This window comes from Macrobrachium nipponense, chromosome 13 (genome assembly GCF_015104395.2).
Source record: "Macrobrachium nipponense isolate FS-2020 chromosome 13, ASM1510439v2, whole genome shotgun sequence".
Lineage (NCBI taxonomy): Eukaryota > Metazoa > Arthropoda > Malacostraca > Decapoda > Palaemonidae > Macrobrachium > Macrobrachium nipponense.
The window spans coordinates 80,440,451-80,452,950 of record NC_087206.1 but is presented as its reverse complement, the minus strand read 5'-3'; the positions used below and the strand labels follow the sequence as shown (position 1 = coordinate 80,452,950).

The 12,500-nt window shown below is 37.8% G+C and overlaps 1 protein-coding gene across 6 annotated transcripts in view; it reads right to left on the bottom strand.

The window, feature by feature from the left end:
- Positions 1–2,310: 2,310 nt before the first annotated feature.
- The window catches only part of LOC135225888 (ligand of Numb protein X 2-like), a 668,030-nt gene continuing 657,840 nt past the window's right edge, over positions 2,311–12,500 (bottom strand). For all 6 annotated transcript variants that reach the window (XM_064265461.1, XM_064265465.1, XM_064265463.1 and 3 more), the window contains 8 exons: positions 11,519–11,667; positions 10,660–10,752; positions 9,041–9,150; positions 7,268–7,374; positions 6,465–6,720; positions 5,290–6,350; positions 4,950–5,072; positions 2,311–3,928 (listed from right to left, as the gene is read on the bottom strand). In XM_064265461.1, coding sequence (XP_064121531.1) covers positions 3,446–3,928; positions 4,950–5,072; positions 5,290–6,350; positions 6,465–6,720; positions 7,268–7,374; positions 9,041–9,150; positions 10,660–10,752; positions 11,519–11,667 — 2,382 coding nt within the window. In that variant the 3' untranslated portion in view covers positions 2,311–3,445. The remainder of the gene's footprint in view (positions 3,929–4,949; positions 5,073–5,289; positions 6,351–6,464; positions 6,721–7,267; positions 7,375–9,040; positions 9,151–10,659; positions 10,753–11,518; positions 11,668–12,500) is intronic.

The following is a 12,500-nucleotide window of genomic DNA, read 5'->3' as shown; positions in this document are numbered from 1 at the left end:
TATTGGTAACGTCACCCTCATTGTATTCGTAACATCATACTGACAAAACTGGATTTCAGCGATCACACTTGGCACAAATTTCTTTTATTCCCAAAGAAAGGTTGTTTTCTTGATAATCTTTTCTTGAAAAACCTGATTCATAAACTCAGCTGCTTTTACTTCACCTCCTTTCATATTATCTTTCTTCCATTTTACTTTCTTGAATCCTCTCCTAACAATTGATTTATAGTACAACTTCGTAGGCTTTTCTCCTTTACAGATTTAAAGCATTTTATTGTCAATTCCAGTTTCAGCGCTGAATGACCTCATAGATCCCAGAACTTGGCCTTTGGCCTAAATTCTATATTCAATTCAAATCCATAAAACTGAGTTCACCAGCTAATGATAACCCCGTATGTAAGCTATCGTAACTGCATTGCCTTTCATTCCTTTTACTATACCTTCGTCCATATTCTCCTTCCATCTGACTATATTTTATTATTGCTATAGTAGATTCACATCAACCGTGCATTTGATGTCCAGGCCAGTCCCTTACGACGCTCATGATTGGCTGTTGATAAGCCAGTCACAAGGCTGGAAACTTTCAGTCTCTCTTAGAGAGTTCACATAGGCAGGATGTATGTTAAACCTCTCCTGAGGGATACTTTTGAAAGAGGTGGAACATAGATCCTACCCAAGTGAACCCTCGAGAGAGACTGAGAGTTTCCAGCCCTGTGATTGGTTTATCAACAGCCAATCAGGAGCGTCGTAAGGGACTGGCTTAGACATCAGATGCACGGTTGATGTGAATCTACTATAGCAGTAACAGCCCAACCATGGACGCTAATGTATAAAAAGCAGTTTTGTGTGTAGAGTAATAATTCTGTTTCCTAGCCGTTTTAGTAACTTTCCTTTTGGCTGTCAATTATATTATTATTATTATTATTATTATTATTATTATTATTATTATTATTATTAATCATATCCATATGGAACACCTCCCACAAAGAGTCCACTGATTTGACATTTAACCTTCCAAAGAATATCATATAGGTGTCCTTTAGGAAGTAGAACAAGTAAAGGGAAATACAGAATAAAGAGATATCCCTTATTAACAACATAAAAAAAAAAAAATGCAAAGAAGACGCTATTTTCTCGCTCGTCATATTATTGTACAATATTAATTTTTTCCAGGATCGTCCTTAGCAGCTGGCACCTCGGTTTTTACGTAACACTTGCGATGAATAATTATAGCAGAATGATGGACGACCTCGCTCCACGGTAATTGACGCTGTGTCAGCTGTTTTTGAATGTGGATGGAAAGGAATTCATCAAACGCTTAGGTAAGGAGATTCGTCACGTACTACAATGCATTGTTTTTTACTAATTGCTCTAGTCACTTCTTTGCAATCAGCGCTACAATTGAGAAGGTATATAGTAGTATTGTTAACATTATAAAAAAGAAACATATGAGCCCAAAAAGAATTAATGAAATAAAATAGAATGTAATATAAATTATACGCCAAAGGCCAAGCGCTGGGACCTATGAGGTCATTCAGCGCTGATAGAGAAAATTGATAGTAAGAAGGTAGTACACTGAAACAATTGTTAGGAGATGGTGGATAGCAAATAGAAGAGAATGTACACGAAAGTACAGTAATAAGAATGAAAGGGGTTAAAGTACGCCCCGAAGGGCCGCTGCGTAGAACATTCCATTAATACCTACAGGGCATCGCATAAGGTGCACTGACGGAAACAACCACCCCCCCTACTGTGGGGAAACGTAATGGTTTATTATCATTTCAAAACTGGGAGTGAAAGTGAAGTTTTGTTAGTGTGGTGTTTTACGTTGCATGTAATCAGTGGTTATTCAGCAACGGGACCAACGGCTTTACGTGACTTACGAACCACGTCGAGAGAACTTCTTTCACCAGAAATACACAACCCGCACACCTCAATGAAATGCAAGAGAATCGAACTCGCGGCCACCGAGGTGGCAGGCCAATACCATACCGATCACGCCACTTAGGCGCTGAGATAGTAAAAGTCTTATACCGTTAAAGACAGTGTTCGATAGAATAACGGATATGTCGCCGCTTTCCAGTATAATATCTTGTCAGACAAAAGATGGTTCCTTTTTTCTTTTCTTTTTTAATCTTAGATTTACATCTTAAGTTTATACTTTCTTACGCTTTGCTCAATACTGGCACTGTCCTTAAAAGTGCTTATGAGTCTTATTAACAGTTAATACCATAATTTAGATTTTTTTCCTTCGAATTTCTTTCACAATGTCTCGTCACTAAAATATCACTGGGGCCGATTGAAAAAGAATGGAATTTTATAGTTTATTAACCATGTAACACATCGACAATGTAACTATGCTAACAGTAATTTTTTTTACTATGGCTACAACAATTTGGCTAAAACATCAATTAATAACTGTCTTATCAAAGGCAACGTGGTTTAAAAATGCATTCATACTCGTAAAATAAATAATTGCCATAAAATCTCAGTTGATGTTGGTGTTTGGAATAAATTTGTTTGACGGTTTATTTTATTTCAAAGTTAACTTGAAAATAAAAACTGTTCAGTGGAGTCTTAGAAAGTTTTAAATATCACCTACATGATGTTGTTATATATAAGAACAATGTAAACCTGGATCTGTGAAAAAATAGATAATAAGGCAGATAATCCCTATCTGGTGTAAATCTAGCATGACTTGTTAGGAACATTTCTCGTAAGTATAGTTGCCACAAAATAAGCACAACAAAATAAGCACATTCTAAATCTACAAACATTGAAACAGCAAGATGAAAAATCTCCATTTGGTACACTGTACAGGACAAGACTGACAAGTTACAGAAAATATGACAAAAAAACAAACCTATCTAAGCTAATGTGGATAATACAACAAAAACTATTATTTTCTATGATGTATTCTGAAGGTTCGCCAGTATGGAGGTTTTTCCGTGTCATACCTAAAGTGTTCATCTTAATAATTTGTATAATTATTTACAGGTAAAAAATTCCTACAAGAAGAAAGGCACCAGGACTTGACCTAAGACACCTTTAGTATATTATTCTAGAAGGTCTAATTCCCACCACCTTTGGCCCCTAAGACAAACAGGACTAGTATGTTCTTCAAAAGGAACCCTATGTGACATCACAGCTACTGTAGTTGAAAGGATAAAAGGTAATCCTGAATTTATATTTCATACCATACTTTATCATAGAATACAGAAGGCACTATAATATATCCCTGCAACACCTGGGAACAGTAAATGCATACAGTGCAACCCTAATGCCTGTAGAGCCTTGACTTTATGTACCGTTTGTACGAGTTGAGAAACTGAATGACTTACTTTAGTATGGAAGACTGTGAATTCTAATCTTTTTATCGGTTTTAAAATACTATTTAATTTTAAATCAAAAGTTAAGAGAAAAAAAACGAGACATTTGTGAATTTCTACAGCTCAGTCCCTAGCCAAGAGACCACTTCCAGATGAACTCTCTGCCCAGCTTGCTTGAGAAGACTGACAGCAGCCGCGTGTCGCACCATTTCAAGAGAATGGCCGTCCACCGAAAGGAGACGATCACCACAGCGAAGTTTACCATCAACAGCAGCTGGTGAAGACTGCACAACAAACAGCACATGGATGGGCTCGTCCCCTCTCTGAGGATCAGATCCTCCAACAATGCTGAATCCAAGTGAAGCACCTTGTGATCGATGCAAGACGACGCTCTTTGATACGTGAAGTGACCGGGGAAGCTTCTGCCAATACAGCCAAGATGGTATGAAGTTTGCAGAACCTGGTGATGTTTCAGGCCCATCCAAAAGCGATAGTGTCACCCCTGCTAGTTCAGCTGTAGCTTTCAGAAAACCTACTGCCTGACCATGCGTTAGACCTAGGAGAGACTGCCCATTGACGGATAGCAACACATCTCCTTTCTGAAAAAGGTTAACAAATATTAGTTTACACAAAAAGAACTTAAGCAGTCCCAATTTTGAACATTCTGTACTTTCTACTCTTCTATTCTAGTATAAAGTAAACTAGTATAAATTTAAAATTCAACATTAATTTTATTCATTACAAGCCTGTCATTCTATACAACAGCCTTCCTGAGATGCACCATCTAGCAAAATACTAAAATACGTGACACCATTGCTCTTGCCTGGACCATCTTTGCCTCTCCACAAGGCATCTATCTTCTGGGCAGGCGTGTTCCAAGTTGCCAATCCAAAATTGGCTCTTTGTCATTTGTAGTATGGATCATTTATTTTTCATTCTAATGGCATAATATATTTGATTAAACAATTTTCTCAAGCTCTGTGCTTTCCATGTTGGTGGCATTTTTGATGTAGACAATATCTTCATCACAAGATCTGATATCCCAGTCATGTGATTCCTTCACTAATGATTTTTCACACTAGTTTCAACTGAAGCTTCGGCAGGAACTTAGAATATTTTAACAGATGGGCATGTGGGGCATTCATCTTAAATCTTCATGATGCTTGTTCTGTGTGTCTGGCACGGTAAGTGCATTTTAGTATTGATGATGCAACCTTGGTTCTACAGGGAATGATGGATTTTCTTAAGGAAAATGTTAATTTTCCTTCATGCTTTTGAATCTTTTTCCTCCCTCGTAAGTTGGTATATTCAGGCTATTTAAAGCTAAAAGAGCTGTACACTAAACGAATGCTTTTCTTTGTGATTGCAATGATAAATCTTGAGGATTTGTTTTTAAAAGTTTAGTAAGCAGGTGAGACCAGAGAGACATGTCTAACTGGTCTGTATTACGAAAAGGGTATTATAACGATAATCTACTTACTTTAATCACATTATTAATCACATTAAAGTACATAAATAAAGCTTTAGATATGTCATATGTTCGTTGTTATCTCCTGGTTAAAATGTAATGCTTACTTTTCAACAACCTTAAAAAGAATTAAATAAGATTTTTAAACACACCTTGACTTGTTTTGATTTTCCCACAGGACCTTGGGGGTTGATGTTTGCAATGTAGATGGGCGTGTCTCCTTCATTACTGCCAATTCCTCCTCCAATTCTCATGCCCAGACTCTCATTCCCAGCCTGAAAGTCATTCCGAGAACTAATGATCAAAGGGAATTCATACTCTACAAGGGAAATATTTTAGGACATGGGCAAACTGCGTTATATGGTTTATTAAGACGAAATAGTTTCAGATACTGAGAAACTTAATATTAAGACAAACCTAAATTAAGTGTAACTAACATTATATGGTTTATCAAGGTAATATAGGTTTAAGTACATCTAATATGCTAATTACCTTTGATATTGTTACAGTTTTCTGATGCAGCTGAGCACTGTCAATGCGCAAGGACCTCCTAAAACCATGAACAAGATCTGACATGTCACTTGAATCGCGAGATCGACGACTTCTCATTCTGCTGCATGTTGAACCATCTGTAACATCTGCACCTTGAACTCCACCAGAAAATCCAGATCCAGTACTCTGTCCAGAATTATCAAGATTTTGATGCTTCGGCAATGTCTCGCGTGGACTGTCAATACTCGACTCGTGGGGCTCCAACTGCTCGCTGGACCGCGTTCGAGCAAGAGCGTGCCTGTGCCGCGGAGGGAGGGCTGGAGGACCTACGTCTTCTTCGAGAAGGGGATCACCAATTCGCATGGCAGAAGATATACTACCCGAACTCTGATGGAGAGGAGTTCCCATCGAACCTAACGATCCATTGCTTTGGTATTGCATTCCAACTCCATTCAGTGAACCCAGAGAACTACTATGCTGCTCCCCAGGAGATGCTAGTGATCCATTTGAATGCAGAAGAGAATTATCTTTCCTAGAAACAGATGATCCCCTTTCATCCAGCGACTCGCAAGATGCCGACAGGCCTAGGTCGTCGGCACTACCCATAATTTCACTCCCGAGGCCATCACCAACATCTCCAATGGTCTTGTTCATTTCTTTGTTGTGGTATTCTAACTTTGGAACCAAACGGTCAGGTGCCGACTTCGTACGCCAGTGATGAACTGGAAGAGCTGGATCTGGACGCCTGAAGAGATGCTGATACTCTGGTGGGGGGCCTGGCGAATCGACAACACTGGTAGCTGCACCGCGACTCACAACGAGACTCACGTGATGACGAGTCTGTTGGATCAACCTAGAAGCATTATCAAGTCTGGCATACCGTACATCAACACCATTGATAGCCAAGATACGATCATGGGGATGAAGTCTACCATCCTGAGCTGCTACAGAGCCTTCCATAACCTCCATGATGAAGATTCCAGGCTCCGTACGGCGTCCACCCAACTTCAAGCCCAGTTGACGACTGCTCTCCTTTCTCAGGGTGACCATCATAGCTTCACCTGCCACAAAGGTAAATGTAAAAAATACTTTGTGTACACTGTGACAAATTAGATATGTGAAATGCAACAAAATACTTTTAAATAAAACCTCTTGTAGTTATCCATCCATCTTACCTGGTTGTGGTTGATAGGAATTTGTAGGAATTGGATTAGTGCTGCTATTTGAAATATTCCTCTGAGTTTCAATCCTTTCGCGGTAGATTCCAAGTCTTAAAACGGGCTGAGCTCTCCTAAGTGCCTGGCAGACAACATGATGGGTAGCCGATGACATGGGTTGTCCATCTACTTCAATTATTTGGTCCCCAGCCTGTAATCGTCCATCCATAGCTACTGGCCCGTCTGGAAATACCTCCTGGACTACCACACAGCGCTGGAAAACAAACAAAACTTTTAATGGTTTGGTAACCGTGAAATGTAGATAAGAGGGAATAACTGCTTTAATAGCATTGCTCAACTTGAGGCTCTGATACAAATATGAATGATTTGATAACCCTGAAATTTAGATTAAAGGGAATAATGGCTTCAAAAGCACTGCTTATCTAAATTTCAAGTTACCAAACCATTTATTTATATCAGAGCCTCAAGTTAAGCAATGCTATTAAAGCCGTTATTCCTTCTTAACTTAAGGCTCGTACATAACAAGATGTCTAACTTTTACTAAAGCTGGTATGAAAAATAGCATAAATCTTCTGAGCACTACCAAAGAACTCTCTTTAAACAGCCTAATGTGGCTATCACATAAAATGTTAAAGATTAGGATCATACCATAAATATTGCTTGTGATCCAATCAACTCAGTATTAAGTTTTTTTTCCAAGGAAAAAACTGCAAAAATTGACAATGCACTCGAGGCCGTCTCCCTTCCTCAAGTTGGGAAATATACGAGATGAACTCAACTGTGAACCACCAATTACTTACAAGAGGTGTATCGGAACCTCCGACAATAGCAATTCCAAGGGCTGTGTGTGTCCGGGGAATCTCCACATGACTGATCTCCCCTTCCAGGATTGGAGGCCGGGACACTCCTGGAAATGGGAGAAAAGAGGAAAACCTTAAAACTTGCATATATACTACTTTACAAGGACAATAGATAAACACATTTGCCATCGTAAATATGATTAAACTTGACTTAATTAGAATTTTGCAAATTAACATACTGAATTAAAATTGTAAATAATTAATGACTGAATTCGAATATTAGAAATATGAATAACATGATTATACAGTTCATGGAAATACACAACACCCTATGCAAGTTATTACAAACACTCACACTAAACACGTGTACACTGAGTGGTCGATTGTTAAGGAGTCTTGAGAGAGAGAGAGAGAGAGAGAGAGAGAGTATTACAAAGCTCAACCTATCTACAGACGAAACGTCTATGCTGGAGGGTATCGTAGAAACAGTGATCATTAACTTAAACGCCCAGTTTGAAACGAAACGCCTTCATCCTCTCTAGAGAGACGCCGGAAAGAAAAAATGGACCGAAAAATCAATGCGACAAAGTTTTTAAGTTTAACCGAGACCTCAGTCTGGTCCCCAACCGCAGATAAGTTTCCAGCACAAGTTCCTCCAAATTTCTTTAGAAAGGTCTCTGTCCATTTTTTTTCTAAGCTAAACTTCATCTATCATGCTAACTGCTGGTGGTTTTACTTCAACCACTAAGCCCAAAGCACGGCATTACCAAAGCAGCTTAAACATTATGCGCGAACTCGATTCCAGTTTTTCTGAAGAGTTTCTGGAAAAGTCTTAAGTAGCTTCCAGTCCCGCTCCAGGAAGATACATTGAAACCGTCGCCATTAATCATAAAATCTCAGCCATGCCTCATAACTGGTTCTTAAAAAGTCACTTTTAAACATCCATCATTTACAAAATCTGTGTCATGAGAGTTTCTACGAATTCTTACATAGAGGTTAAGAACTTCACTTCCCCAGAATTACTTGAGCTCTTACTAAAGCCTTACCAGGGATCAGTACTTAAGAGGTCATGAATGAACTTTAAAATCCAAGTACAACAGAATTTAACTCACCATGAATATATAAAACAATTAAAACCTAAAGTTTTCATAATCAATTTTCAAAAAAGGATTTAATATACGAAGTAATTTCTTTCGGACAAAATGAATGAAAATTCCGAGTCTGGAATCAAGCAACTGCCTTTTCAGGAGTGACCAACTTTGAGAAACGGTTCTCTTTCAGTAATGACTGGGACATTTACTCCTTAATGCCAGAGTTAAAATCACATAATCACCTGTCATTATCGATTCTTGGAGAAAAAACCCTAAAATAAAAGATTACATGGATCCAAGTGTTTCCGTTCCGCTTAAACGGAGCAAAATTTGAAGAAAAGTTCAAACACTTCTTTCTAACATACTGTTTACGTGTTGTAGGTTTTGTGTTAAAATGTTTAACAAAACTACTGTCAATCACGGGAGAGCTTCAGCGGGCCAGAGATTTAAAGGGATAATATAAAACAAAATAAAACAAAACAACACAGTTTCCGATGGAAAATACTCCGGTAATTTTGAATGTCAAATGTTATATTTTAATGTAAGATAATGGATAATTTGTGCAAATGTGGACACCATAAAAAGAAAACCTTATTCAAGTACTTTTAAGAATTTTTCTCTCTCTCTCTCTCTCTCTCTCTCTCTCTCTCATTATATATATATATGTCATTATAACACTCACCATGGTCTTTGTAGGAGCAGGAGGCACTATGGGCAGTCATTGATCTTTGAGGTCCTCGATAATCACAGCCTGAAGTTGAATATGGGCAGGATACCCAGTTCCCAGGGCATCTGAAATACACACAATTTATTATTATTATACCCTCAGCTTCCAAAGATATTAATTGATATTCATTATTGACGAATAAGAGGAGGGGGTTAAAGGTTTAAATCTTAGAAGAAGAGATCGTCGTATTATTAAGAATAGAAATGCATTAAAAGTTCTAATAATGAATAAGTAATAGTAAGTAGTAAGTATCTAGAAAGAAGGAGATTCTCGCTTAATAGACATTAGAATGCAAATAGTCTATAAAAAAAAAAAGAAATAGTATAAAAGTTTAAGTAATGAATTGCATCTTCACTTTAATTTTTGAAGTTCAAATTGCACGACATGGTTAGACCTTTGGCATAAAATCTCGTAATAATAAAAAAACTCGCAATGTTGAATAAATCAGAGAGAAGAAACATTAATGAGGCAAAGGCTCTTCAGTTCTGGAAAATTTAGCGAGGAAAAAATTGCCCAAAAAATTAAACCCTTTTTGGGAAGACAATAATTCACGAAGTCAAGGAACATTTGCATAAAAACGCAGTCAGCGAATAACGAATTCAACCCAGAGACTGCGCCTAGAATAATCTTGCACACAATTTATAGTTTAAAATGAGCTCCTCGACTTGGAATGAATTAAAAAATCAAAAAGTCAAACAGGAACTGAAAATGGGGAGCGTCCCCCCAAAAATAATTTGATAAAAAGCTTCGGAATTTCTTTATAAAAGAATGAACCCTGTCTGTCACTCTGTCTGTCACTCTCTTTGAATATATCGGTTTCTTCTTTAACTATTTATCGTTTTTTTCTTAATGACCTTAGGTATACAGAACAAAACTCTAAATATTTACCGATCCTTATCACATGAGCATCTGCATGAGAATTAGCTAGTTTCGTCCGTCGACATTAACGATATATTTAGAGGCTGAAGTTATTAATTCTGATTCCTCAAATCTCAAATTACCTGAATGAATTGTACTGGATATGGAATTTAGGCCAAAGGGCAAGAACTGGGACCTATGAAGTCATTCTGCGTTGAAACGAAAAGTGACAGTGAAAGGTTTGACAGGTGTAACAGGAGGAAGACCTCGCAGTTACACCTAAGAATCAATTGTTAGGAGAGGGTGGACAGTAAGATGGAAGAGAAAATGAAAAGAGGTGTAGTAAAAGGAACGAAAAGGGGGTTTCAGATAGGGGCTAAAGGCACGCTGCAAAGAACCGTAAATAATGCCTACGGTGCACCACATGAGGTGCACTGACGGCACTATCCCCCTACGGGGCAAATTAACTTAAATTTTACTTAGAAAATTAAACATTTATGTCCCTCACCCCTAAAAAGGGATGATTTTGGAGAACAAAATATTATCTCAGTAATTTTACTTCACTAACTTTGAGAAGATATTCCTTATTTTCAAAATATATGCCGAGCAATAAAACCTCAACTTTTCAGTAAAAAAGAATAGTAAAAAAGATTAAAGTCTTGGGATTTCAACCGAAATTGAAAAGCATTACGACAATTGCCTGTTAAACCACTTACCTGTATTTAAGATGGTCCTCTAAATCTCCCCGGGGCATTTCCATATCACAATGGTCAACATTTGGGCATTTAACCTTTAATTTTTCAAGAAGCCTGAAAAAAAAGTTTCAATTAAAAAGAAGGAAATGGAAAGTTTTGGATGAATTCGGCTGAAAACAACTTCCGTCCAAAAAGTACACATGTCAAGTACCAGAATGGAAAGCTCTCTCAAAGTCCCAGCCCTGTAAAGCAATTTGATTGCGACAAAATCCAGCCATGAAACTTGTGACTGACCTTCTAAGGAAGATTTTAAGCACAGATAACTTTCATGTTCTAAAAAATTGATTAAATCCATGAAGCTATCTTTATCATCATAAATAGGACTAGCATTAAAGAATTCTACACTGAAAAATTTATTTCGAGTTGCAATCGACAGGACTTTATTGAAGGGCATTAACTAAGTGGAAAGGGAACTCCTCTTAAATTCAGCACAAAAGTAAGGAGTGGGTTTATATTGAGAATCCCCATGAATTTTGTAAATTAAATATCATAAACACAGTGGGTCCTACTCCTTCTACAATAGATACAAATGGACATTCTACCTTATTGGTTCGTTGTTAACCTATTTAACAGTAAATGTTGCTTCTGAAGGGAAATAAATAATATTTGTAAATATATAACTCGGCTGCTCTCTCCCAACCACTAAGCAAGTGAATTTTCATCGTATGATGTCTATTGGTAAATGAATAACCTTTTTATTAAGCCAGTGTGTTAAGTTTTTGGGGAAATTGTGAATTTTAAATACTGTAAACCTCTCAATATACTTTCACAACCGTTAAGCACAGGAACCTTAAAGGTAGGATTCTAGCAGGATACTTACTTCTTAAGAACGAGAGAAGAAGGACTGCACAGCTGCTGGGACAGAGGCTTCCTGTCGACAGGACAACTCTGCTGGACGGTGAGGAAAGACAGAAGACAGGGACGGCAAAAGGTGTGGCCACAAGGGGTGTCTATAGGGGTCACAAGTGGCTGCAAAAATGGAAATTTTCATCGTCATTACAAGTAAAAACAAAATGAATACAAAGTATTTAAGAGTAGAATAGAACATATATTTCAGGCCAAAGACCACAAGCGCTAGGACCTATGATGAGGTCATTCAGCGCTGAAACGGAAATTGACAGCAAAAAGGTTTGAAAGGTGTAACAGGAGGAAAACCTCAATGCAGTTGCACTATGAATCAATTGTTAGGAGAGGGTGGAAAGTCAGGCAACAGAAAGAGAATATGAATGGAGGTACAGTGAAAGGAATGAAAGTGGTTACAGCTATGGGCCAAAGGGACGCTGCAAAGAACCTGAAGTAATGCCTACAGTGAACTGCATGAGGTGCAACTGACGGCACTAACCCCCTATAGGGGGTTGCATACAATCGAATAGCTTACTTTAAGGGGTAACATGCTCCTATTAGTACCAGTTTTACCTGAAGATCTTCAATCAGTTTTACCATTAGACCTAAGAGCTACAGTCAACTAATCTTACCACTGAACTTCAACCAATCTTGCATGAAGGCCTAGGCTCTAAATTCAACTAATCTTATCCCTTAACTTAACCAATCTTGCATGAAGACCTGAGCGCTACAACCAACTAGTCTTACCTGAAGATTTTCAACCAGTTTTACCAGAAGATATAACGTTACAGTCAACCAATCTTACCACTTAACTTGAACCAAATCTTGCATGAAAGCCTAGGCTTTAAATTCAACCAATCTTACCACTTTACTTCAACCAATCTTGCATGAAGACCTAAGTGCTACAGCTTAACAGTCTTACCTAAAGATCTACAATCAGTTTTACCAGAAGATCTAAG